We start from the raw sequence: 23636 nt of genomic DNA, 5'->3' as shown, positions 1-23636 counted from the left end.
GAAGATGTTCGGCTGTTGGAATACCAGTATTATTTTCAGGATATAGTGCAAGCCATTGTTGAAGTCATCTCTGGGAGGTTTTTAGGTGGTTCAGCAGTTGTCAGGAAGCTATGTCGGAATCTTAGTCTTTGGGGCACTGCGGTCTGCCCGAACAGTGAGTGTCATTCATCATTCATTTGTCTGCTTCTTTCATCAGCTGAGAATGCAGATCTTCGAATTGAAGGGGGTGCAATACCAGCCAAAGTATACAGGTCTTTTAGTGGTGTTGGTTTCAGGATCTTGTAATTAAGCGGTAGCATTTATTCAATGCTGGATCAAGTTTTTCAGCATGGCAGGATCTGGACCATACTGGGCAGGCATATTCAGCAGAAGAATAGCAAAGGGCCAAGGCAGAAGATCTCAGTGTGCTAGGGTCTGCACCCCATTTGGAGGAGGTAAGCTTTCTTAGTATGTTGTTTCTTGCATTCACTTTTGCCTTTTTTTTCCTATGTGAGTTTTATATGAGAAGGTGCGATCGAGAGTCACACCGAGGTAGATTGGTTTCCTGGAATGCTCTATATTAGAGCCTTCCCAAGAAATCTGTAGCTTCCTGTTGGCTTCCTTATTGTTAAGGTGGAAAAGGCCAGTCTGGGTTTTCAAGGGGTTCGGTTTTAGTTGATTGCTGGTATAGTATGTGGTTAGACTATTTAAGGCAAGTGATAGAGTAGTTTCAATGGACTTGAAATTTTTTGACTGAGTAGCTGGCAAGGTCATCAGCATAGATAAAATTTCAAGTTCCTGGAAAGATGGGGAGATCATTGACGTAGATGTTGAAAAGTAATGGTGATAACACACTTCCCTGGGGGAGGCCATTTTTTTGGTGGTGCCAGCGGCTCTTCCTACACCCAAGGTCCACATAAAAGTGTCCAACCTGCTCAGCAATAAGATGGGGTTCGATTAGAGGTTGTAGTCTATTCAAAATTAATCGTTCATAGAGTTTAAAGAGGTTGCTGAGTAGTGATATAAGTCTGTAATTTTTTGCTTCGGTTGGGGTTTTCCCTGGTTTCAGAAAGGCCACCACTTTGGCATGCCTCTAGATAGTTGGTATCCTTAAGGTTCTGAGGCAAGTGTTGTATAGGTTTAATAACCACTCTTTAGTCCTGGTTCCAAACTGTTTAATCTGTTCATTACAGACATCATCAAGGCCTGCAGATTTTCTAGGTTTTAATAGGTTTATGGCAGCGTTGAGTTCGGGGTGAAATCTGAGTTAATCATATGTTGTTCCTCACTTGGGTTTCTAAGTATCTTATTTTTTGTGTGTTTTTTAGTGAATTTCCTATTCAGCAGCAGCTGGTGAGCAATTTGATTAGCTGTTACCTGCAGATTTCTCTGTTATCCCATATGAACTAATTCAACTGACTCCCCATACCAGTTTTACTTATTCTGTTGTTTATTCCCATATTTAATTTGCTATCTTCACTAAAAACTGTACCCGAATGGCTGAAGCATTTTACTTGTTATATTGATTCTCCATTGAAGCTAAAGTTTTCGATAATGCTACCTATAGCATTATCGAAATTGTTTCATAGTTTGGTCTTTTTATTGCCAGTGTTGATATCAAATTTATAGCAGATGTTATTCAATTTAGTTAAAGAATCCTGATGACTTGCATGGATTTGTTTAGACGTACATCTGTATGAATCAAAGAGCTAAGTTTGATATCGTTGATTCTAATATCAGATTTAACAACACTTTCCTTTGTAATGTGATTCATATAGATGATGAATAACAACGGAGATAATGGGTGCCCTTGTCTCATGCCCGATTTTACATCAGATCATCTTTCTGTATTTTCATTCAATTCTAACTGCTGACTTACAAATTAAACACAGATGATGTATTTTCTCTGAAAAACATATTCCATATAACTGTAACATTTCGAAAAGCTGTACTCTGGGCATCTTGTCATATTCCCATAATTTCTCAACAATTTGTTGTAAAGTGAAAATCTGATCCTGACAACCACTATTTGGCCTGAACCCACCTTGTTCTTCTACAGGTTTTGCTTTCAGAATTTTGCTCAGTCTCTTTTCAAGTATGCTTGAATAAATCTTACCTGGAACACTCAGTAGCGTAATTCCTCTGAGATTCTTACATTCAGCATTATTTCCTTTTTTTTACAGATGGAAATTATAAGAGCTATACTCCAGTCTACTGGAATTCAACCTTCTGAGTTATCCGCCACATCCATCCATCTGCTCGGTATATAGAATGTAGTGTGATCCATCACTTCAATATGCAAGACCCTTCATAATGTGGGTCATGCATATTGCAGTCTTACCATGGAAACCCATCTTGTGAGCTTCAGTTCTGAATGTTTTTCTGCCAATTTGTATGCCAGTCAATGTCTGGAACTCCACACTCAACATGTCACCTGACAAATGGCATTTTTAACATATTATCCTTCGTAGCATCCTACGGTCATGTTTGGCAAGTAGCAATGCAGTTGACTCCTTGTGCTTCCATCTCAGTATGGTAACGTTGACTGTTGACATGGGAAGGCTTGATTCGCAAACAATTTGCTAAACAGATAGGCATGCAACATAGCATCCTATCACAATTTCTTTCAGAGTCCATCAGTTCTCTTCAAACAGCCATTTCACCCAGACGCAGTTGCACTGACTTGAGAGCATCATATTCCAGCAATTTATATGTGCTACAAACGTGTGTCATTACATGGCATGAAGCAGCTTGCCCATGGAGGTGTCTGTCGACTTCTTTCAAATCAGTGTGTGTGTGTGTGTGTGTGTGTGTACAGGGTGTTCCAAAAGTCCCAAAATATTTCAATAATTCATAAAAATCAGAAGTATTGGTATATTAGAGTGTGGTTTACACAAAAGTGAATTGAAAGGGGATTTTTTTTTGGCAGGGAGAAAAAAAATTAAACACTGTGTAAAACTAGCTAAACAAAAGTCATGGGAGGACTTTGGCAAGAACATAGAAAATAAATATCAAGAAGGTGGCAAAATATTTTGAAGGTTGTTGAAGAAGCTTAGAAATGGAGGAAAGAGTACTGTAAAAGAAGTTAGAGATGATAAAGGTGACATGAAAACGGGAGAAAAAGATATCCTTGAAGTATGGAGTAATTACTTCAAGAAATTACTAAATGAAACAAGCAGTGATAGCACAGTGTTAAAAACACTCAACAGACATACATTCAGGAATACATATCCATACTTGAAGTAGAAAAAGCCATCAAAGGCTTGAAATGTGGAAAGGCAACAGGAGTAGATGATATTCGACCAGAAATGCTGAAATATGGTGGTATAAAAGTCTTGCAGTGGCTGCACTGCATAGTCCAGAAAGGCCTGGACAGAGGGACAAATACCCAATGATTGGAGTAGTATTTTTATATATAGTACCCATATATAAAAAGGGAAATAACACTGAATGTGAGAATTACAGAAGTATTTCCCTACTGAGTGTTCCTGGTAAGATATATCCAAGTATACTTGAGAAATGGTTGAGAAGAATTGTAGAAGAAAAGCTTGGTGAAGAACAAGCTGGATTCCGGCCAAATAGAGGCTGTCAGGATCAGATCTTCACTTTACGACAAATAGTCGAGAAAGCATGGGAATATAACAAAGATCTGTATTTAAGTTTTGTCGATTTGGAAAAGGCATATGATAAGGTGCCAAGAAAGAAGCTATTCAGTACGCTACAGTTATATGGTGTCAATGGGGCATTATATCAAGCAATACGTAGTCTTTATTTGAGTTGCAAATCAGCAGTTAGAATTGAAGGAAGTACAGGAAGATGGTCTAATGTTAAATCTGGTGTGAGACAAGGATGTACATTATCCCCTCTGTTATTCATTATCTATATGGATCACATTATGAAGGAAAGTGGTATTAAACATGATATAAAATTGGAGATGTTAATGTCAGCTGTTTGCTTTATGCGGACGATGTTATACTTATCAATAAATCCGCTACGAGTCTGCAAGATTCCTTGACTAAATTGAATAACTGTTGTAATTATGTGGTATGAAGTTCAGCAATATGATGATATGGTATGAAGTTCAGCAATAAAAAGACAAAGACAATGAAAATAGGCAGTTTTGCTGAAAATGTCAACTGCATTGTGAACGGAGAACCTGTGGAACAAGTAAATCATTTCACCTACTTAGGCACGATTTTTACTGAAGATGGTAAATTAAATATAGAAATAGACAATAGAATCAGTAAAGCTGGTATAGTCGGAAGTCAACAGAATAAATTCATACGGAATAAGAAGAAATTAGTCGGAACACTAAATTAGCTGTATACAAGACAGTGTTCAAACCAATTTTAACTTATGGATCTGAGAGCTGGGTCAGAAGTAAAACACTTGACCAAAGACCACAGACATGAGAATCCTGAGAAAGATTAGAGGCGTGAACAGATGGCATCAATGGCAATATCATATTAAAAACGAGGATATTAGGAAAGAACTTGACATTGTCAGCATCCAGGAATGCGTTAACAGAGCTAATCTCAGGTGGTATGGTCATTTAAACAGAATGGACGAGGAAAGATTGGCAAAACAAGTGTTCTCTACCAGGTTGGCAGGAAAACGACCCAGAGGAAGACCAAGATATAGGTGGATTTATACAGTACAAAGTGCTTTAGATGACAGAAATATAAGATCTGATAAAATTGGAGTCTTGATAAATAACAGACTGATCTGGAGGAAAATTGTAGATAGGAAGTTAGTAATGATAAATTTTTCATGTAGTACTATCATATCCTGTACACACCTTGAGGGTACATGGTAGGAATTTGATGATGATGAAAAAATTTCTTTGAAATTTTCACTGATAAAAGGCAAAAGCAGCAATGACAGTCAGAATAGCATTGAAAACTTATTTAATCATATGCAGGAAACCCGTTACATATCACTACAGTAATTGTTCAACATGTCTGCCAGCACAAGCAATTACATTCTGCAAGTGGGTAAGAACACCATTTACCGAAGTGTAGAGCATATCTGAGTGGATGCAAGCAACTTCGTGACAAATGGCATCTTTTAAATCTGCTAAGGAAGATGGGCTGCTCAGGTACACTTGGGACTTTAAATAGTCCCACAACCAAAAATCTACTGGTGTCAAGTCTGGGGACCGAGAGGGCCATGTGGAGTTGCAATTATGGCTGATGTGTTGTTCTTCACCAAATGTGCTGATGAGAAACTGCTTCACAGGAGATTCAATATGAAGTGGTGCCCCATCCTGCATGAATGTAACTGTGTGAAGAACATTTTTTCCCCACAAGCATGGTATCACGTTTTCGCAGGCAGTTGCAAGTAGTGCTGTGCGTTTAGTGTGAATGTCTTCCAGCTCCTTGTTGCACATGGTTCTTCAAAGAAAAAGGGACCAACAATGATGGATGCAGTGAAGCTGCAACAAATGGTGAGTCTAGGTGAATGCAATGGCTCCTCTGTGTAGGTATGTGGATTGTCCTGCACCCATACTCAACAGTTATGTATATTAACTGTCCCATGCAACAAAAAATGCATTTCATTTGTCCAAAAGATGTTGTATAGCCATTGTGATCTTCTGCAACTTCTGTCAAAGCCCACGTTGCAAATTCCACCCTCTTTATGGGCATCACTTGGTAAAAGCTGGCGAAGAGATTGCAGCTTGTATTTATACAAGTTTAACACAACATGAAGGATGCAGAATACAGACATTTGCTATGCCTGTTGATTCTTGCAGATTCACGTGCACTGCTCACACTGCTTGGGTGATTGTGCTGCTAGGGCTTTCATTTCTGACACCACAATGCTGGTACAGGAGTTCGGACAATACTGGTCTGCCAATGTGAGGGTGATCTGACAAATTTCCAGTTTCCTCCAAAGGTCGTATTGGAGACTGTAGTCTGGCAGGAGTGATAGGACCTTGACGTTCTTAATTCTTTTCTGCATTTGAAACGTTCATAAAGTTTCCGCTACCCCACTTATATATTACATAGATGGACAATGCCTTATCCACCTATGTAAGCATCACAGCAACAAATTTTTATTTTCACAAAAATAATTCTGTTTGCCCCAATAACTGGGAATTTGCACAAATTCATTACAAGCTGCCAGCAGTACACCCTGCATTTTTTAGAACTCTTATTTGCAAACATCTGCAAATGAGGAATGTGGTACAGCGCACTCTATCTGTGTAAATTTGAACTAAATTTTTTTTACCAGCCAAAAAAATCCACCTCCTTGCGATTCACTTTCATGCAAACTCCACTTCTAATATACCTATTTTTCCGATTTTTATGAATTGTTGAAACAGGTAACCCTCGTATAACGCAGTACTTATACAACACGGTTTCGATATAAGATGTCTACAAACTGTAGTAACCCTTTATCTTTTGATATATTTTACAACATGCAACTTAAAAATCAAATTTTATCTTCGTTAAATTTGCGTCTGCCTATATCGTCCATATAGTTATAAGTAGCGAATTTATATTAGGGGAAATACCCTTTAGCAAGCATGTATGTCAATTGTTTACCGTATAAAGTATTTATTGTTGAAAATTGTCTTCGTTTTTTGCCAGGAAAGGGCATTAAAAATCATAAGTGTGTTAATCTCAAGCAGAGCACTTTATTTTTTGGTGAGCTACATACAATATGTAATGCTTTTTTTATGTAAAAAAAAATTATTTTTTAGTAAAGGTCACTTAGAGCGCTTTTGCAATATACGTGATTGTTGATAGGGATAAACCCACCCACTGTAAACTGCCAAGGTAATAACAACTGAACAAGACTGAAGATACATTCAGTTTCGATCAGCATATGAGACTCAATCTTCGTGAATTTCTTCATAAGTGCTCCAATCTCTTCAATAGTGAATTAATTGATGGGGAAATAGATTTAAGTGAGGAGGAACTGGTACAATTAATAGATGACGTCGAACCAAATGGCACTGAAAGTTCTGCCAAAGATTCTAATTGTGATGAATCCGTTAAAGAATTCAGTTTAAAGAAATCAGCAATAGGATTGGACTTGGCAAGAAAGTTATTTTATAGATAATGATCTCTCAATGGATCGCTCTGGAAAATTCACGAGACAATTGGATATTTGTTTAGCGCCGTATTATAAACTTAATAAAAAAATTGCAGCATAGTGGTAAGCAAGGTCTTATTACTGACTTCTTGACAACTAAACCAGCTAAAGTGCAAAGAATTATACTAATGATGTCCAAGAGATTTCAAGTGATGACGACATCCGGCCACCCATAAATAAAGAACATCGACGAAATGTTAGTTTTCAAGAGAGTGATGATGATTAAAATATATGCTTTGTTTTATTTTGCTAAAACATTTATGCATTATGTGCAATGAAGTTTACGTACAATTTATAATATTTTATAATTTTATACTACATATTTGTTTCATAGTTTATATGTGTTTTTAACTTACATGAATTACCTAAACTAAATAAAAATATATTTTTGTTGAATATGTCATTATTTATATAATCTTAAAAAAAAAAAACGATTTCGGAACCTAACCCTACTTTTTCTGTGATCTGAGTCTCGCATAACATGATTAATATAACGCGGCATTTTTGTGGAACCTAACATCAGCATTATATGAGGATTACCTATATTTTGGGACTTATGGGACACCCTGTGTGTGTGTGTGTGTGTGTGTGTGTGTGTGTGTGTGTGTATACGAGGGTGGTCTGAAAAGTTCTTGGCCTCGACCATAGATGGCAACACTATCAGCATAATTTTTTTTTCTAAGTTGGTACATCTGTCATAAGCATCCATGTGAAATTGTAAGTCATTCTATCAAGTAGTTTGTTTTATACAGCTGCCTGAAGCAAAAGTATGTTGAAATGGATAAAATTGAGTATCACGTGGTTATAAAATTCTTTGTAAAAAGAAGGTTTAACAGAAACAGTCAACAATTAAGAAATGGGCTGCCAAGTTCAAACGTAGCCGTACCAGCCTTGAAGATGATTCACATGAATTATGTCCAAAAAGTGTAACACCAGAAATCATTGATCACGTGCACAATATGGTATTGGATGACTGGCGAGTCAAAGTGCATGAAATTGCTGAGACTATAGGAATTTCGAAAGAATGTGTAGGATATATTTTGCATGAAGAATTGCATATGAAAAAGCTTTGCGTAAGATGGGTGCCGACTGCTCACAGCAGATCAAAAATGCACGCGCATGAAAATCTCTGAAGAGTGCTTGGAGCATTTTAACAAGAATAAAACTGATTTTGTGCATCGATTTATTACCATGGATGAGACTTGGATTCACCAGAATCCAAACAGCAGTCAAAATAGTGGACAGAAGGTGGTTGTTCAGTGATAAAGAAGACAAAGTTGGTTCCATCAGGTCATGACATCGGTGTTTTGGGATGCTAAAGGCATTTTGTTTATTAATTATCTTGAAAAGGGTAAAACAATAACTGGGGAATATTATTCTGATCTTTTAACCAGACTAGACAAAAAAATTTGTGAGAAAAGACCCAGTTTGCAGAAGAAAAAAAAATCATCTTTCATCAGGACAGTGCACCTGCCCACAAAGGTGCTTTGGCAATACAAAAATTAAGGATCTGCACTATGAATTGTTAGAACATCCACCCTAAAACTAAAACTCTTCCTCACTAGTCAGCGTTTTTCTTCAAATCAAGAGGTGATTGCAGCTGTAGAGGTTTATTTTGCAGATCTTACTGAGAACCACTACAGAGACGGATAATGGAGCATTGATGGAATAAATGTATTATTCTTAAGAGAGATTATGTTAAAAAATAAAAATTATTTTGAAATTATAAATTTGTTTTTTCATTGTTAGGTTGAGAACTTTTCAGACCACCCTTGTAGTAATTTGATATAGTAACCACCTGTGTTTACCTAGGATAAAGTGTCACAGTAGAGGGAGATCATGAAGAAGAAACTATATGTAGAATTCAACTTAGTTGGAATAGCCTTTGGAAAATGCTATGACACTGAAAGGAAATGTCCAAATCTGTTTTAAAAGAAAAATATTTGATAATTGTATACTTCCAGTCATGACATATGGAAGTGAAATGTGGACTTGAACTAAAAAATTGACCAACAAATTGAGGATTGCTCAGAGGAAAATGGAAAGATCATTACTTGGTATTACCATTCTAGATAGAAAGCACAATACTTGGGTCAGACAAACTAGGGTGACAGACATTATAACAGTCATTAAAAAGATCCAAATGGCCATGGGCAGGTCATATTACAAGAAGTAACACTCAAAAGTGGACAAAGTCGATATCAGAATGGTATCGGAGAGATGGAAAGAGCTACAGAAAAACCAAAGTGGTATTTTATTATGGTAGTTACTGAGATATTGCATTATAGATAGAGATTAAAATGACCAAAAAAAAAAAAAAAAGCAGAAGGGGGCGCTAGTGGGCCAAGTACAGCGGACGTGTTTTGAAGAGCTCCTGATTCAGATAAGTTTTTACTAGGAATAATTAAGTATATATGCGTAATTGTTTGAGTAAGAGTGGCTGTAAACGTTGTACGCTACCGGTATTATTAGTGTGGTTTTTTTTTTCCTTGTCTAAACTAAATTACGAAATCGTTATTATTAGACCTAGTAACCGGCAGAGAGAAAAAAAAAAAAAAAAATGGCGGCGGCATTGTCATTCCATGATTTGAATGTAGATTTCAGTCGTTTCGTTAAGTGTGAGGTCTGTTATATGTATTCCTTCGATTACATAAATGATTTGTGGATGTTTAGTGCGGATGGAAGAAGGGTGTGTGCGAAGTGTGACCTGAACGAAGAACTAATGAATGCGAATATGAAATTGATGACAGAAAGTGCTAGTACTGATTGTGTCGCGATTGCACGTTTGAAAGAAATGGATGGTGAGCAAGAGAAGCGAAAAAATATTAAAAAATCAGGAAAAAAGAAAAAGAGCGATTTGACAACCGTAACGCATGTTAAAAGGGACGAAAGTGAGGTGGAAAGAAACGAAATTGAGAGAACGAATGAAAGTAGAACTTGCGTAATGCAGAAATCGCAAGTAAAAAAAATCGAAAGAATAAATGATGGCGAAAGTTCGACGCATGTTGGACCGAAAGTACTGAAACAAAGAAAGATGAATGACAGTAAAAGTGAGAAGAATGATAGCGAAAGTTGGACGCATGTTAGTCCGAAAGTACGGAAACAAAGAAGGATAAATGAGAGTGAAAGTGAGAAGAATGATAGTGAAAGTTGGACGTATGTTGGACCGAAAGTACAGAAACAAAGAAGGATGAATGAGAGGGAATGTGAGAAGAGGGGGTCGAGAGTTAGAAAGTTAGAAAGATTTAATGATAGAGAGAATGTGTCGCGAGGTTCGGAAAGTGAATTAGATTGGATGAGGCAAGAAATGAAATGGATGCGGAATGAAATTAAGAGAATTCAGGTCAAAACTATTAAAATAAATCATGATGGCATGAAAGAGTTAACGAAAGATGAGCGAGTGGCGTTGTATGGCGACTCCATTATTAAAGGTGTGCTAGAGGATAAAATGCACAAGGTATGTTTTCCAGGCGGTAAAATAAGTAGAGTGATTGAGGCATTGGATATGAGGCGGGAGCGAGCAAAAGAGTTAACTGTATTAATTGGTACAAATGATTTGAGAGAGAACAAAGAGCATGTCAAAATGAATGTCAAGAGACTGCTTGGAAAGATAAAAGAGAATAGTGTGACAGGAAGGGTGGTCAGTGTGTTGCCTAGGTATGATTGTGGTGAAATGAGGCAGAGAGCAAGGATTATGAATGGTATTCTGGCTGAAATGTGTGAGGAGATGGGTGTACAGTTTGTTAATGTGTGGAATGAGTTTGAGGGACGAAGTGAGCTGTATGGGAGCGATGGACTGCATTTGAGTGGTTATGGTGTGAGTCGCTTGGAGAGACTGCTGCTGGAAGGTAGAGAAGTGAATAGAGAAAATGAATCAGATCGAGAGGGGAGTGATGTGGAAGAGCAGGAGAGTAAGACAGGAGAGATTGAAGAAGTGGAAATGAATGGAGAGGTGAGTGGTATGAGTATAGAAAATGAGAGAATGGGTGTGCAAGAGGAGCAGGGAAACGGGGAGGCCCAGGGTGAACAGGGATACACAGCGTGAGAAAGGTGGATGCTCCAAGAGGAGGTGAGAGCATGTGTAGGCAGGAAAGTAATGGGATGACCAGGGATCAAGAGGAAACAGATGTTGTTGCAAAGGGTTCTAAAATGAAGAAGCAGAAAGAGAAATGGCCCCAGTCCAGCATGGAGAGAGCACATCGAGTGAATGGTATCAGTGGAACTAGCTGTAGATCCAGAAATGAGTTGTTGTGTTTGTATACCAATGCTAGAAGCATAAGAAACAAGGCGGATGAAATGGTTGCACTAATTGTGTCTGTGTACCCTGAGATTGTTGGAATAAGTGAGACATGGTTAGATGAGGACGACATCCTGACAGGAATAGAGATGGAAAGGTATGATGTGTTTCGTGAGGATAGAAGGGATAAAAAGGGAGGGGGAGTGCTATTGATGATAGAGAAAGAGTTATGTCCATACAAGGTAGAGATGCAAGAGGGAAATAGGGCCAGTGGTTTTGAGGCAGTATGGTGTGAGATAGAGGTGAATAGAATCAAATACTTGGTGGGATGTTGTTATAGACCTGGTAATGCGGATGGTGGTGATAGTGAAATGTATAGTCAAATAAGCCAAGCAAATAAGAAAAGGGTGATCATTATGGGTGATTTTAATTATGGCAATATAGACTGGATTGAAGAGATAGCGACTGGAAGTAAAGAAAATGAGTTTCTTGAGTTTTTGAGGGATAACTACCTCCGACAGTATGTGACAGAGGGCACACGAGGATTAAGGGTCTTGGATTTGGTCATCTCATCGGAGGATGTAATTATAAATGAGGTGTCAAATCATCCACCAATTGGTGAAAGTGACCATGAGGTGATTACCTGGGTGGTTGCCAGCAGTGCAAGGACCCCTGTGAAAAAAGGGTATATGTGGAACTACAAGGGGGGTGATTATGAAGAGCTCAGGAGACAGCTTGCAGATGTAGCATGGAATGAGGAGTTAGCTGGAAAAGAGATCAATGCAGCTTGGGGGATTTTCAAAAACTATTTAGTAGATGCAATGTCTAAATGTATACCACGGGTGAGAAGGTTAAATAAGGTAGGTGTGAGATGGATGAATAAAGAGATTAAGCATGCAATACAGAAAAAAAAGGCATTGTGGAGACAGCATAAGAGAAGTGGAAGTAACCAATTTCATGAGGTCTACAAAGACCAGGCAAGGAGGGTGACTTGGTTGGTGAGAGTAGCTAAAGAGAGGTATGAACAGCAGTTAGCTAATGAAGCTAAAAAGAATCCTAGGGAGTTCTTTCGATATGTAGCCAGCAAAAGAAAGAATGATTATGGAAGGATGACACTGATTGGAGGAAATGGTATAAAGACAGCTGTTGCAGAATGTGTTGTGGAGATACTTAATGAGCAATTCATAAAGATCTTTCAATCTTGTGAATGTGACTTCATGGAGAGATTAAGAGCAGTTGATGATGGGGAGGAGAGACTGACTGTAAGTGAGCAAGAGGTGTTTGGGGAGTTGAGTAAACTAGATGTAAATAAGGCTGTGGGACTTGATAATATATCACCACGTATTCTGAAGGAGTGTGCCAGAGAGTTGACACCTGCCTTGACATATTTTTTTAATACGAGTCTTGCACTTGGTCAAGTTCCTAAAGAGTGGAAGGAGGGCAAGATTGTGCCACTTCATAAAGGAGGTGATCGAACTCAAGCATCAAACTATAGGCCTATCTGTGTGTCAGATGTTGTGGTTAAGTTGTTGGAGAGGCTTGTGAGAGCTAGGATCCAGAGTTGGGTTGACAACAATGGTATACTCTTTGATGGACAGCATGGATTTGCTAAAGGGAGGTCATGTTTTAGTAATCTACTTACTTATTACAATAAAGTGACTGCTTCCTTGGACAGAGGAGAAGGATACACAGTAATATACTTGGATTTCGCAAAGGCTTTTGATAGAGTACATCATGATAAGTTGACAGTCAAACTAGAGCAGATGGGGTTGGATATTAGATTAGTGCATTGGATTGGAGACTGGCTATCTGATAGGTATCAACAAGTTGTGTATGGGGGTGCAATATCCAGGAAAAGGAAAGTCACTAGTGGAGTGCCTCAGGGGTCTGTTTTAGGGCCATTACTATTTAACTTATATATTAATGATATTGGTGAAGATTTGGATGGAGATATTCAGTTGTTTGCAGATGATGCAAAGTTGGGACGAACCATAAAGAGTAGTGAAGATGTTGTGGCCTTGCAAGAAGACTTGAATAAATTGAGTGATTGGGCAAGCAAATGGGGATGTGAGTTCAATGTTGCAAAATGTAAAGTTTTAAAATTTGGAAAACAAAGATGGGATGCAGAATTTATGTTTGGTGAGAATATATTGTTGGAAGTAGAGGAAATAAGAGATCTGGGGGTGATAGTGGATAAGGATCTAAAATTTAGGGGACACATCGCCAAAATTGTGAAGACAACACAAAGACTTCTGGGAATGATGCGGAGGACACTGACATGTAGAAGTAGGGAGATACTTGTTCCAATGTATAAGGCTTTGATTAGGCCACACTTGGACTATTGTGCCCAGATTTGGTCACCGGGTTTTCAGAAGGATGAAGAGATGTTGGAAAGGGTCCAAAGGCGACTGACTAAGGTAGTTTCTGACCTCTGGAATGTTGAGTATGAGGAAAGATTGAAAAGATGTAATTTGCAGAGTCTCGTGGAGAGAAGGAAGAGGGGAGATATGATAGAGACCTACAAGTTGGTAAGGGGTTGTTATAGGATCAATGGTGGAGAAGTTCTACAGAGAATAGTGGGAGATCAGGGGAGAACCAGAGGTCATCCCTGGAAACTGTATAAGGAGGGTGTGAGTAAGGGAGTGAGAGGCAGGTTTTTTTCGTGCAGAGTTGTGAGTGATTGGAATGCCTTGCCTGAGAGCGTGGTGTCTGCAAGTAGTTTGAATGTGTTTAAGACACGGTATGATGAGATGTGTGTGTAAGATAAAAGGACCTCCTAGATGAGTCTTTGACTCCATGAGGTCTTGTTTAATAATAATAATAATAATAATAATAATAATAATAAGATGTGGACAAATAACAAGAAGAAAAAAAATCGAGAACAAGGTGGCTTGCCACACTAAAGACAAGCTTGAGGATATTGAAAATGATTTAACCTCTAAAATCACAAAGTAAAAACAGATTATTTGACAGATGATGTGGGATTATTTATTAAACAGATTATTTGACAGATTGAAAGTCAAGCATTATTTAAAGGAACATAAGAAGGATAAAAAAGTTAAGCAGTAAAGCAAGAAACAAAAGGATAGTTCGTTGCCTTTGTGAATATATAGGGACCTCAGAAAGCTGCCTATTAAGTTTGTCATAATTACCAGCATTACAGTTCAACATAACACCATTTCTTGACAGATGATTCCACAAGTTTAGCAACCTCCCAACAATGTGCTCCAGAGCTATCCTAAATCATTTTATGTCAAAAAATGGATAGAAGTATGTTGTTAAACTTGTTAAACTGCCAACTGATTCCCCAATTTCCTCAATCCTCCCCATAATAATGGAAAAAGTCAAGTCAATTTCTGTGAGACCTATCAATTAATGACTTCCAGTATGGACTACACTCATCCATGAGTCATCTCTTGCCTACACTGCTCACCACTGGACACATGACATGGAAATGTTTGGAGAAATATGTTGTTCTTGACATTTCCAGAGAATCTGATCATCTTTGGCATCGAGGCCTGTTCCACTGATTGCTATTCTTCTGTTTATCTTCAACCCTCTGTAACTGAGTAGCCTACTTTCCCTCTAGTAGGTCATTACATGCCATTCCTTTTATTTGTTCTTCTCCACCAATGTAGAAGTCTTAGGAATCTCCTATCCAATTCTCTTATACATACATGACTTACTCTCAATCAAGAATAATCCTATCTACAGCTATGCAGGGAGTACATTTCATTTATCCTACTTAACAAATTGTTTGTCCCATTTGACAATGGGTGCTCAGCATTAAAACTGTCTGCAACCAGAGTCTTAAACGCTGATCTCCATACCATTCTTCACTAGGATGAGGATTACCTGGTCACCTTCAATGATACAACCTGCAGTCTTGACTTTGTTTTCTTGCAAAACAGAATCTTGGCTCACTTGTTCTTATCCTCAGTAATACACAAATCACTAGACAGGATCAGATCTTGTTTCTGAAATGACATTTACCTCCAGCCTCAACTGCCATGAGCACATTGCATCTATATCTTCTTCAGTCTCCAAAAACTAGACATTCTTTTCCACTTAAAATACTACTGTTTACCCATCCAGCCAGTAACTAGGTACAAATTCAAAATCTGCTCTCCTTGGAATTTGTGTACCACCTCAAAGTTTTCTTGATACTGTCCATAGGAGAATGATTCGGCTGATAAATGATCTCATCCTCAACCACTATCTTACAAATGCAGTGTTTTAGCTTTATACCTTCTTTACAGATGCCCTCATTAATGCTGCTGCACTAAAGTGGCAACCATCATTCCTCTTGTTTCTATTGGGCTTGTTAAAAACAAGAGCAGGAGTGCCTGGTATTTCTTTTCAATCCAACTGATTTCAGTTCTCATCAAGATGTGAGTAATATCTATATAGGATGTTTCACTTGAAGATGACATTCACTCTCATATGATGGGCCAGTCTGGTTGGCCAAGTGGTTAGGATATCCACCCTCCAGCCAAGAGGCTGCAAGTTCAAATCCTGCCAGGGGCATGAATGTTTGTAATTGTCCTACTAACTGTTTACCATATGTACATCTTTAACCTGTGTTCTAGTGCAGCATGACTCTTGATGTCTTTGCACCATAAAAATAAAAAATAACTAACCAACTGCAAACATACCAAAATTGCATTTCCTCTTTCTTTTTTATTCCATCTACTGTTGTCCTCTGAAACAGTCTTCCTCACGAAGTGTTCCCCAAAACCTCCCAACTCTTCAAGAAAAATGTCAATTGATTTTTTCTTTCTACCACTACCTGCACAATACACAATGATGTGTTAGCAGTTCTTCTTCTTCTACTTCTTGTGTGTGAGATTGATTAAAAAAAAAAAAAAATTAACACATCATTGCTTTCTCTCTTACTCTCTCTGCAGTGTATGATTTTTTATTTTTAGCAACCAACCTACAACCAACCAGAGGGGGTTTGGATGAGATATGTACAGGGTGACCATAATTAAAGAGGAAGTGTTCAGAGCCCTGTAGCAAAAAATGTGCTGGACAAAATTCAACCAAACTTGGTGTAAATACACTGGTACATAGGGTTTTTATTTACAGAAAATAAAACTAGTACAAAATTCTACCACTATGGGATATTTCACACTATAAGTGCATGATATTTGCATAATCTCACTATTTCTACTGAAGAGTTGGTGGATATAAGGAAGAAGCCCGAAATGGATTCACGTCATTCTGATAAGACTGAAGTGATATGGATCTCACTTAACCGGAATGTGCACTGCTAGCCAAGCTTTACTGTCAACAAAGCAGCTAATGATGCACTTTGAGAATTCTGGCATTTGAAGGATAGGAGAATATGTTCAATTACAATAACAAATCTTAGAAAAATGATTTTACGATTTGAAAATAGTTGATCTTTAGCAGCAAGGTCAGGATGAGGGTGCAAACGAATTATTCCTCAACAAGTTGACAAAGTTGCAACTGCCATCGTGGAACATGGAATGAACAATGCACAAGGGAAGGGTCCAGCAATGCTCAGGCATATATCAGTGCAAATGGATATGCCATACTCAATTGTGTGAAAAATCCTGCATTAAATGCTGAGGTTTTTTCCTTGCAAAATCTCCCATACTCAAGATTTGCTTCATAGTGATGCAGAAACTCGATTGCAGTGTGTCTGGGTGTTCTTAGCTTGAATGGAAGTGGATGATACATGGCTGTGAAAGATCTTGTGGAGTGATGAGGCACAATTTTATCTGAGTGGTAGTGTTAACTCGCACAACTGCCACATTTTGGCTGTGAATAACCCTCGTGTTCCATAAGACCCCCTTTACACTCATCAAAAGTGACAGTGTGGTGTGCTTTCACTGCATTATTTATTTTCAGTCTGTACTTTTTCAAAGAACTCTGCAAAACAGGACCATTGACTTGTACCGTCTTTGCTATTAGGTATCAAGTGATGCTGCACAACCTTTGTTGCTCCACAACTGCAGCAGCGAAGATGCTTTGACTCTACCATATTCATGCAGGATGGAGCACCAACTCATATTGGATTGTCGGTATAGTGAATGTTATGAAAACATTTCACAGAACAGAGTGATTAGTAATGCATTTCCCACAGCATAGCCACCTCGTTCGCCTGATCTCAACCTCTGTGACTTTTCATTGTGGAGCCATCTGAAATGCATGGTATATGAAGTGCAGGTTCCTGATTTAGCAACCTTGAGAGACAGAACAGCACAGCATGTGAATCAATGCAGATCTGTTACGTTCTGCTGTAGAAAATGTCATTCACAGAATGCAGTTCTTAGAACATCTGAAAGAACATACGTTCAGTATGTCCTTTCTAAGTTATATGAACATGAAAATTGATTTGTTGTCTCTTCTAGCTATTACTGTTTAATTAATCACAAACCACATGCTTATAGCACCAAATGTTCCCTGTTGGCAGAATTTTGTACTATTTTTATCTTCTGTAAATAAAAACCCTATGTTCCAGGGTGTACTTACACCAAGTTTGGTTGAATTTTGTCCAATGCATTTTTTGCTGCAGGGCTCTCAACACAATTAAAGAGCAGTCTTTAATTATGACCACTCTGTATATTACTGTATGATACTGTTTATTCATGCATTTGCAAAACATTCGTAGTTCTCTTTGAGTTGAGCTGCGTCAGGTTGTTTGGAATTAAGCTTGAAGCAACTATGGCTATGAGGTCAGTTCTTCTATGATAAATCGGAAAATTTGGGATTTCGGAATTTGGGAAACATCGATGGAATGCTGCATACTCTATGGGAGGAGTTATACTGGAGGAAGTAGGGGAGACAAGAGATCTGGGGTTGATGATTGATAGAAACCTGAAATTTAGGTGACATATTGCAAAGGTGGTGAAGGTAACACAGAGGACTGCTGCAATTATGAGAAGGACACTGACCTGCAGAGATAAAAGGGTTATCATTCTGTTGTATAAGTCTCTGATCAGACTACACTTAGACTATTGTTCCCAGATTTGGTCCCCAAGATTTGAAGGGGATAAATTAACTGTGGAAACGGTACAAAGCCGGATGACAAAGATGGTTTCAAGACTGTACAATTTTAGTTATGAGGATCGGCTGAGGGAATGTGGACTGCAGTTTGGTGGATAGAAGAAGGAGAGGTGATATGATTGAGACTTTTAAACTGTTGAGAGGTGGTTACAGGGTTGACACTTAGGAGTTCTTTCGCTTGGTTGAACAGCGGGAAGGAGTGATGACAGGAGGCCATCCCTGGAAGTTACGAAAGGAAACTGTGAGCAAGAGGGTGAGGAGTGGTTTCATTGCATGGAGGGTGGTTGAACCGTGGAATGCATTGCCTGATGGAGTGGTGAGAGTGAGAACGGTCAATGAGTTTAAGGAGCGGTACGATAGACTTTGTGTTTCTTAGGGCGGACCTCCCCTCGATGAGTCTCGACAGACTTTATGTTTTTAGGAAGGACCTCCCGTGATGAGTCTTTTGACTCCATGGAGGCCTGAATAATAATAATAATAATAATAAAACTCATGAAAAGAAAAAAAGAAATTCTTAGATTTTTATATACAAAATCTATGAAAAGACAACTTTCAAGATGGTGCAGCTGACTAGAAGGACTATCATATAATTTCTATATTGCACATACACATCATTAACAATAGTGATGAGAATCCTAAAACACTCAAGTAAAAAAATAAATTAATTAAATTAAATAAATTTAAATCCACTTGCTGAACTTACATCTGTTGGTGAGAAAATGCAGTCTGAACCCAGTTCTGTAGATATACTTTCTCCTTTTGACGATGGAAGATCACAAATAACTACTTTTCCTCCTTGATTTATTATCCTACGTGCAGTAGCATATCCTAAACCGGATGCTCCACCAGTTACAAGCACTACCAGACCCTAAAAATAAAGCCTGTAACATGAGATAATAAATCCTTGGAATTTTATTAAATTAAAAAAATTATGAAATTAATCAAAAAAAAAAAAAGGAAAAAAATTCTTAGTACTACTTGTACTGCAGGCTTACACTCGTTCATGAATGGGAGTCACATAAAAAAAAAAAAAAAAAAATATATATATATATGGATGCTAGTGCGACAAGAAGCAGTGGCGTATTTGAACAGTGTTACGAAAAGTGTTATTTTTCCTAAATTATATTGTGTAAAATTGTATAATAGTACTCTTGTGTGATAGCCAGACGACTGGATATAATCACTGTAATGTGGTATTAAAAGTGTTTGCTTCGGTTGTTATCTTGATTTGCATGGAAGTGCCAGTTAACATAAAAATGGCAACATATTTGCTTAATACGAGTCCTTCACTGGGTCAAGTTCCAAAGGAGTGGAAGGAAGGCAAGACTGTTCTGTTTCATAAGGGAAGTGACAGAACTCAACAGAACTATCTGTGTCAGTTGTAGTTAAAGTGTTGGAAAGACTGGTGAGAATCAGGATCCATCAGGATCAAACAATGATATTATCTTAGATGGACAGCATGGATTTGCTAAAGGCAGGTCATGCTTTAGTAATCTACTTACTTAATAGAATAAGATGACAGTTTCACTGGACAAAGGAGATGGATACACAGTAGTATATTGAAATTTTGCAAAGGCTTTGGCTAGATTACTGAATGATAAGTTGAAAGCCAAACTAGAGTGGATGAGGTTGGATATTAGACTAGCACATTAAATTGGAATGACTATCTGATAGGTATCAGTAAGTTGTGTATGGGGTAGCAAAAGCAAAATCTCTGAACAGAAAAATCACTAGTGGTGTACCTCAGGAGTTTGTTTTAGGGCCATTGTTGTTTAACCTGTATGTAAATGATATTGGAGAAGATTTGTATGGCGATATTCAATTGTTTGTAGACACCCTATCAAATGCCTTTAGCAGATGAAACTTTTTGGGAGACATATCACTTCGAAAAATTGCTAAATGAAACAATCAGTGACAGCACACCGGTAAAAAACACTGACCAGGCATGGAATCAGGAATACATATCCATAACTGAAGTAGAAAAGACATCAAAAGCCTGAAATGTGGAAAGGCAGCTGGAGTAGATGATATTCAACCAGAAATGCTCAAGTATGGAGGTATAAAATCTTACAGTGGCTGCACTGCAGAAGGCCTAGACAGAAGGGGTGAATTCCAGATGATCGGAGTAGAGATCTCATAGTACCCATATACAAAAATGGAAATAAAACTGAATGTGAGAATTACAGCGGTATTTCTCTACAGTGTTCCTGGTAAGAATTATGCAAATATACTTGAGAAAAGTTGAGAAGGATTGTAGAAGGGAAGCATGGTGAAGAACAAGCTGGATTCAGGCTGGCAGGATCAGATTTTCACTTTACGACAAACTGTTGAAAATCATGGGAATATAACAAAGATCTATATTTAAGTTTGGTAAATCTTGAAAAGGCATATGACAAGAAGCTAAGAGAGAAGCTGTTCAAAACGCTACAGTTGTATGGTGTCAATAGGGCATTATATAAAGCAATACTTAATCTTTAGTTGATGACTTAAGTCAGCAGTTAGAATTGAAGAAAGTACAGGAAGATGTCTTCCTGTACTTCCTTGTCTGACACCAGATTTATGTTAAATCTGGTGTCAGACAAGGATATACATTATCCCCTCTGTTATTTACGTATTATCTATATGGATTACATTATGAGGGAAAGTGGTATTAAAGCTGATATGAAAATTGGAGACGTTAATATCAGCCTTTTGCTTTATGCAAATGATGTTATACTTCTAAATAAATTTGCAAGATTCCCTGACTAAATTGAATAACTGTTGTAATAGATATGGTATGAAGGTCAGCAATAAAAAGACAAAGACAATGAAAATAGGCAGAAGCACTGAAAATGGAGAACCTATAGAACAGGTAAAACATTTCAGCTACTTAGGCACGATTTTCAGTGAAGATGATAAATTAAATATGAAAATAGACAACAGAATCAACAAAGCTGGTATGGTAGGAAGTCAACTGAATAAATTTATATGGAATAAGAGAGAAATTAGTCAAAACACTACATTAGCTGTATACATGACATGAGAGTCCTGAGAAAGATTAGGGGCATGAATAGATGGCATCAATGGCAATATCATATTAAAAATGAGGATATTAGGAAAGAACTTGACATTGTAAGCATCCAGGAATGTGTTAGTAGAGCTTAAAGAGAATGGGTGAGGAAAAATTAGCAAAACAAGAGTTCTCTGCCCAGAGGAAGACCAAGATATAGGTGGATTGATATGGTAAAAAGTGCCTTGGAAGATAGAAATATAAGATATAATAATGTTGAAGTCTTGACAGGTAACAGATCGATTTGGAGGAAAATTGAAGACAGGAAATTAGTAATGATGTAAGTTTTTCATATAATACTATCATATCCTCTACACCTTTTGAAAGTACATGTCAGGAATTTGATGATTGAAGTTTTTTCACTTGGTTATATTATAAATTAAAGATGCTAAGAAGCTATATCTTTGGTTTCATTCATTATCCAAGAGTAAGCGAACAAAGCATGTGCGTGAAGTCACTTCACAACTGGACTACTTGTATATAGAGGCTAATGACCACGTCAATTGCCTTAGTATCTCATAATGCAATGCACATATCCTTATGAACATGTACAGATAACCCTCATATAACACAGCGGTACTTATACAATATGGTTTCGATATAATGTGATCTACAAATTGTAGTAATCCTTTATCTTTTCATATATGTTGTTACCAGGCGACTTAAAAATTTGTGTTTGCCCGTATTATGTATGTAGTTATAAATAGCGAACTTATATTAGAGGAAATACCCTTTAGCATGCATGTACGTCAATTTGTTTATTATTGAAAACTGTTTGTTTTCTGCCAGGAAAGCGTATTAAAAATCATAAATTTGATTTTTTTTAATCTCAAGCTTTATTTTTGGTGAGTTACATAGAATATGTAATGCTTTTGTTACGTGAAAAATTTATTTTTATAGTAAGGCCACTTAGAGAGCTTTTGCAATATGGTTGAATACGAAATTAGTGAATTATTCGATTAGGAAATAGATTTAAATGAGGAGGAATTGATACAGTAATAGATGAAGGCGAAAGTTCTGTTCAATTGAGGCGAAAGTTCTGTCGAAGATTCTGATTGTGATAATAAATTTAGTTTAATCCTTTATTCAAGTGTGAGCAAACAAAGTTTATGGATTTAGGATTGAAGTAAGGTAGTACAACACTGGGAAACTTGTAGCAAAGGTGGACCAAGCTAAGCTAACATCACTCCTATCTCAGTATCTCCCATAATGCAAAGCACATCTTCTTGCGGATACGTATAATGTTATGCATTAAGGGAAGGGCCACTACCCAGACCGGTTTCGACCTTTATTGAGGTCTCATCAGTGGGAGCAAGGCCCAGAAATGAAGATACCAAGGCAGAAGCAATGAGAGGTCATCTTTACCTATAGGAGTTGCTAAAAGGTGTGCCACCTTATTATTATAATTGTGATTATAATAATATGGTTATAAAAATGTGATTATAAAGAATTATAATAATTCTTTACCAGTTCATCACAATCAGAAATATATTCTGATTGTGATGAACCGTTAAAGAATTCAGTTCAAAGAAATTAGTAGAAGGATTGGACTTGCCAAGAAAGTTAGGAAGTTATTTTACGGATAATGATCCATCAATGGAGAGCACTGGAAAATTTACGAGACAATTGGTTATTTGTTTAGCTCTATATTATGAACTTAATAAAAAATTGCAGCATAGTGGTAAGCAAGGTCTTATTACTGACTTCAAGTGATGATGACGTCCAGTCACTTGTAAATAAAAAAATCTACGAAATGTTAGTTTTGAAGATAGTGATGATGATTAAAATATGCACTTTATTTTATTTTGCCTAAAACATTTATGCATTATGTACCATGAAGTGTATACTTGTTTCCTAGTTTATATGTTTTTTTTTTTAACTTACATGAATTACCTGAATTAAATAAAAAAATATTTTTGTTGGATATGTCATTGTTATTTATATAATAAAAAAAAAATGATTTTGGAACATAACCCTACTTTTTCTATGTGATCTGAGTCTCGCATAACGCGATTTATATAACACGGCATTTCTATAGAACCTAACATTCACGTTATATGAGGGTTACCTGTATAATGCCTTGCATTATGGGAAGAACCACTACCCAGACCAGTTTGGATCTTTATCGAGGTCTCATCAGTGGGAGCCAGACCCAGAAATGATACCAAGATTGAAGTAATGCAGAAGTCAGTAAATTGATAGTATAACCAAGTGGAAAATCTTTCATCATCTATC

General features: G+C 37.4%; 1 protein-coding gene across 2 annotated transcripts in view; it reads right to left on the bottom strand.

Annotated features, from left to right (window-relative positions):
• LOC150107917 (3-hydroxyacyl-CoA dehydrogenase type-2-like) overlaps window positions 1-23636 on the bottom strand; it is a 73014-nt gene that overhangs the window by 35457 nt on the left and 13921 nt on the right. For both annotated transcript variants that reach the window (XM_090415434.1, XM_090415433.1), the window contains exon 2: window positions 19056-19220. In XM_090415434.1, the coding sequence (XP_090271560.1) occupies window positions 19056-19220 (165 nt within the window). The remainder of the gene's footprint in view (window positions 1-19055; window positions 19221-23636) is intronic.

This window comes from Typopeltis vanoorti, chromosome 3, assembly GCF_054136105.1.
Source record: "Typopeltis vanoorti isolate ZY-2024b chromosome 3, IOZ_Tvanoo_1.0, whole genome shotgun sequence".
Lineage (NCBI taxonomy): Eukaryota > Metazoa > Arthropoda > Arachnida > Uropygi > Thelyphonidae > Typopeltis > Typopeltis vanoorti.
Note: the sequence above shows the minus strand (reverse complement) of the source record. Positions and strands in the feature narration are given on the sequence as shown.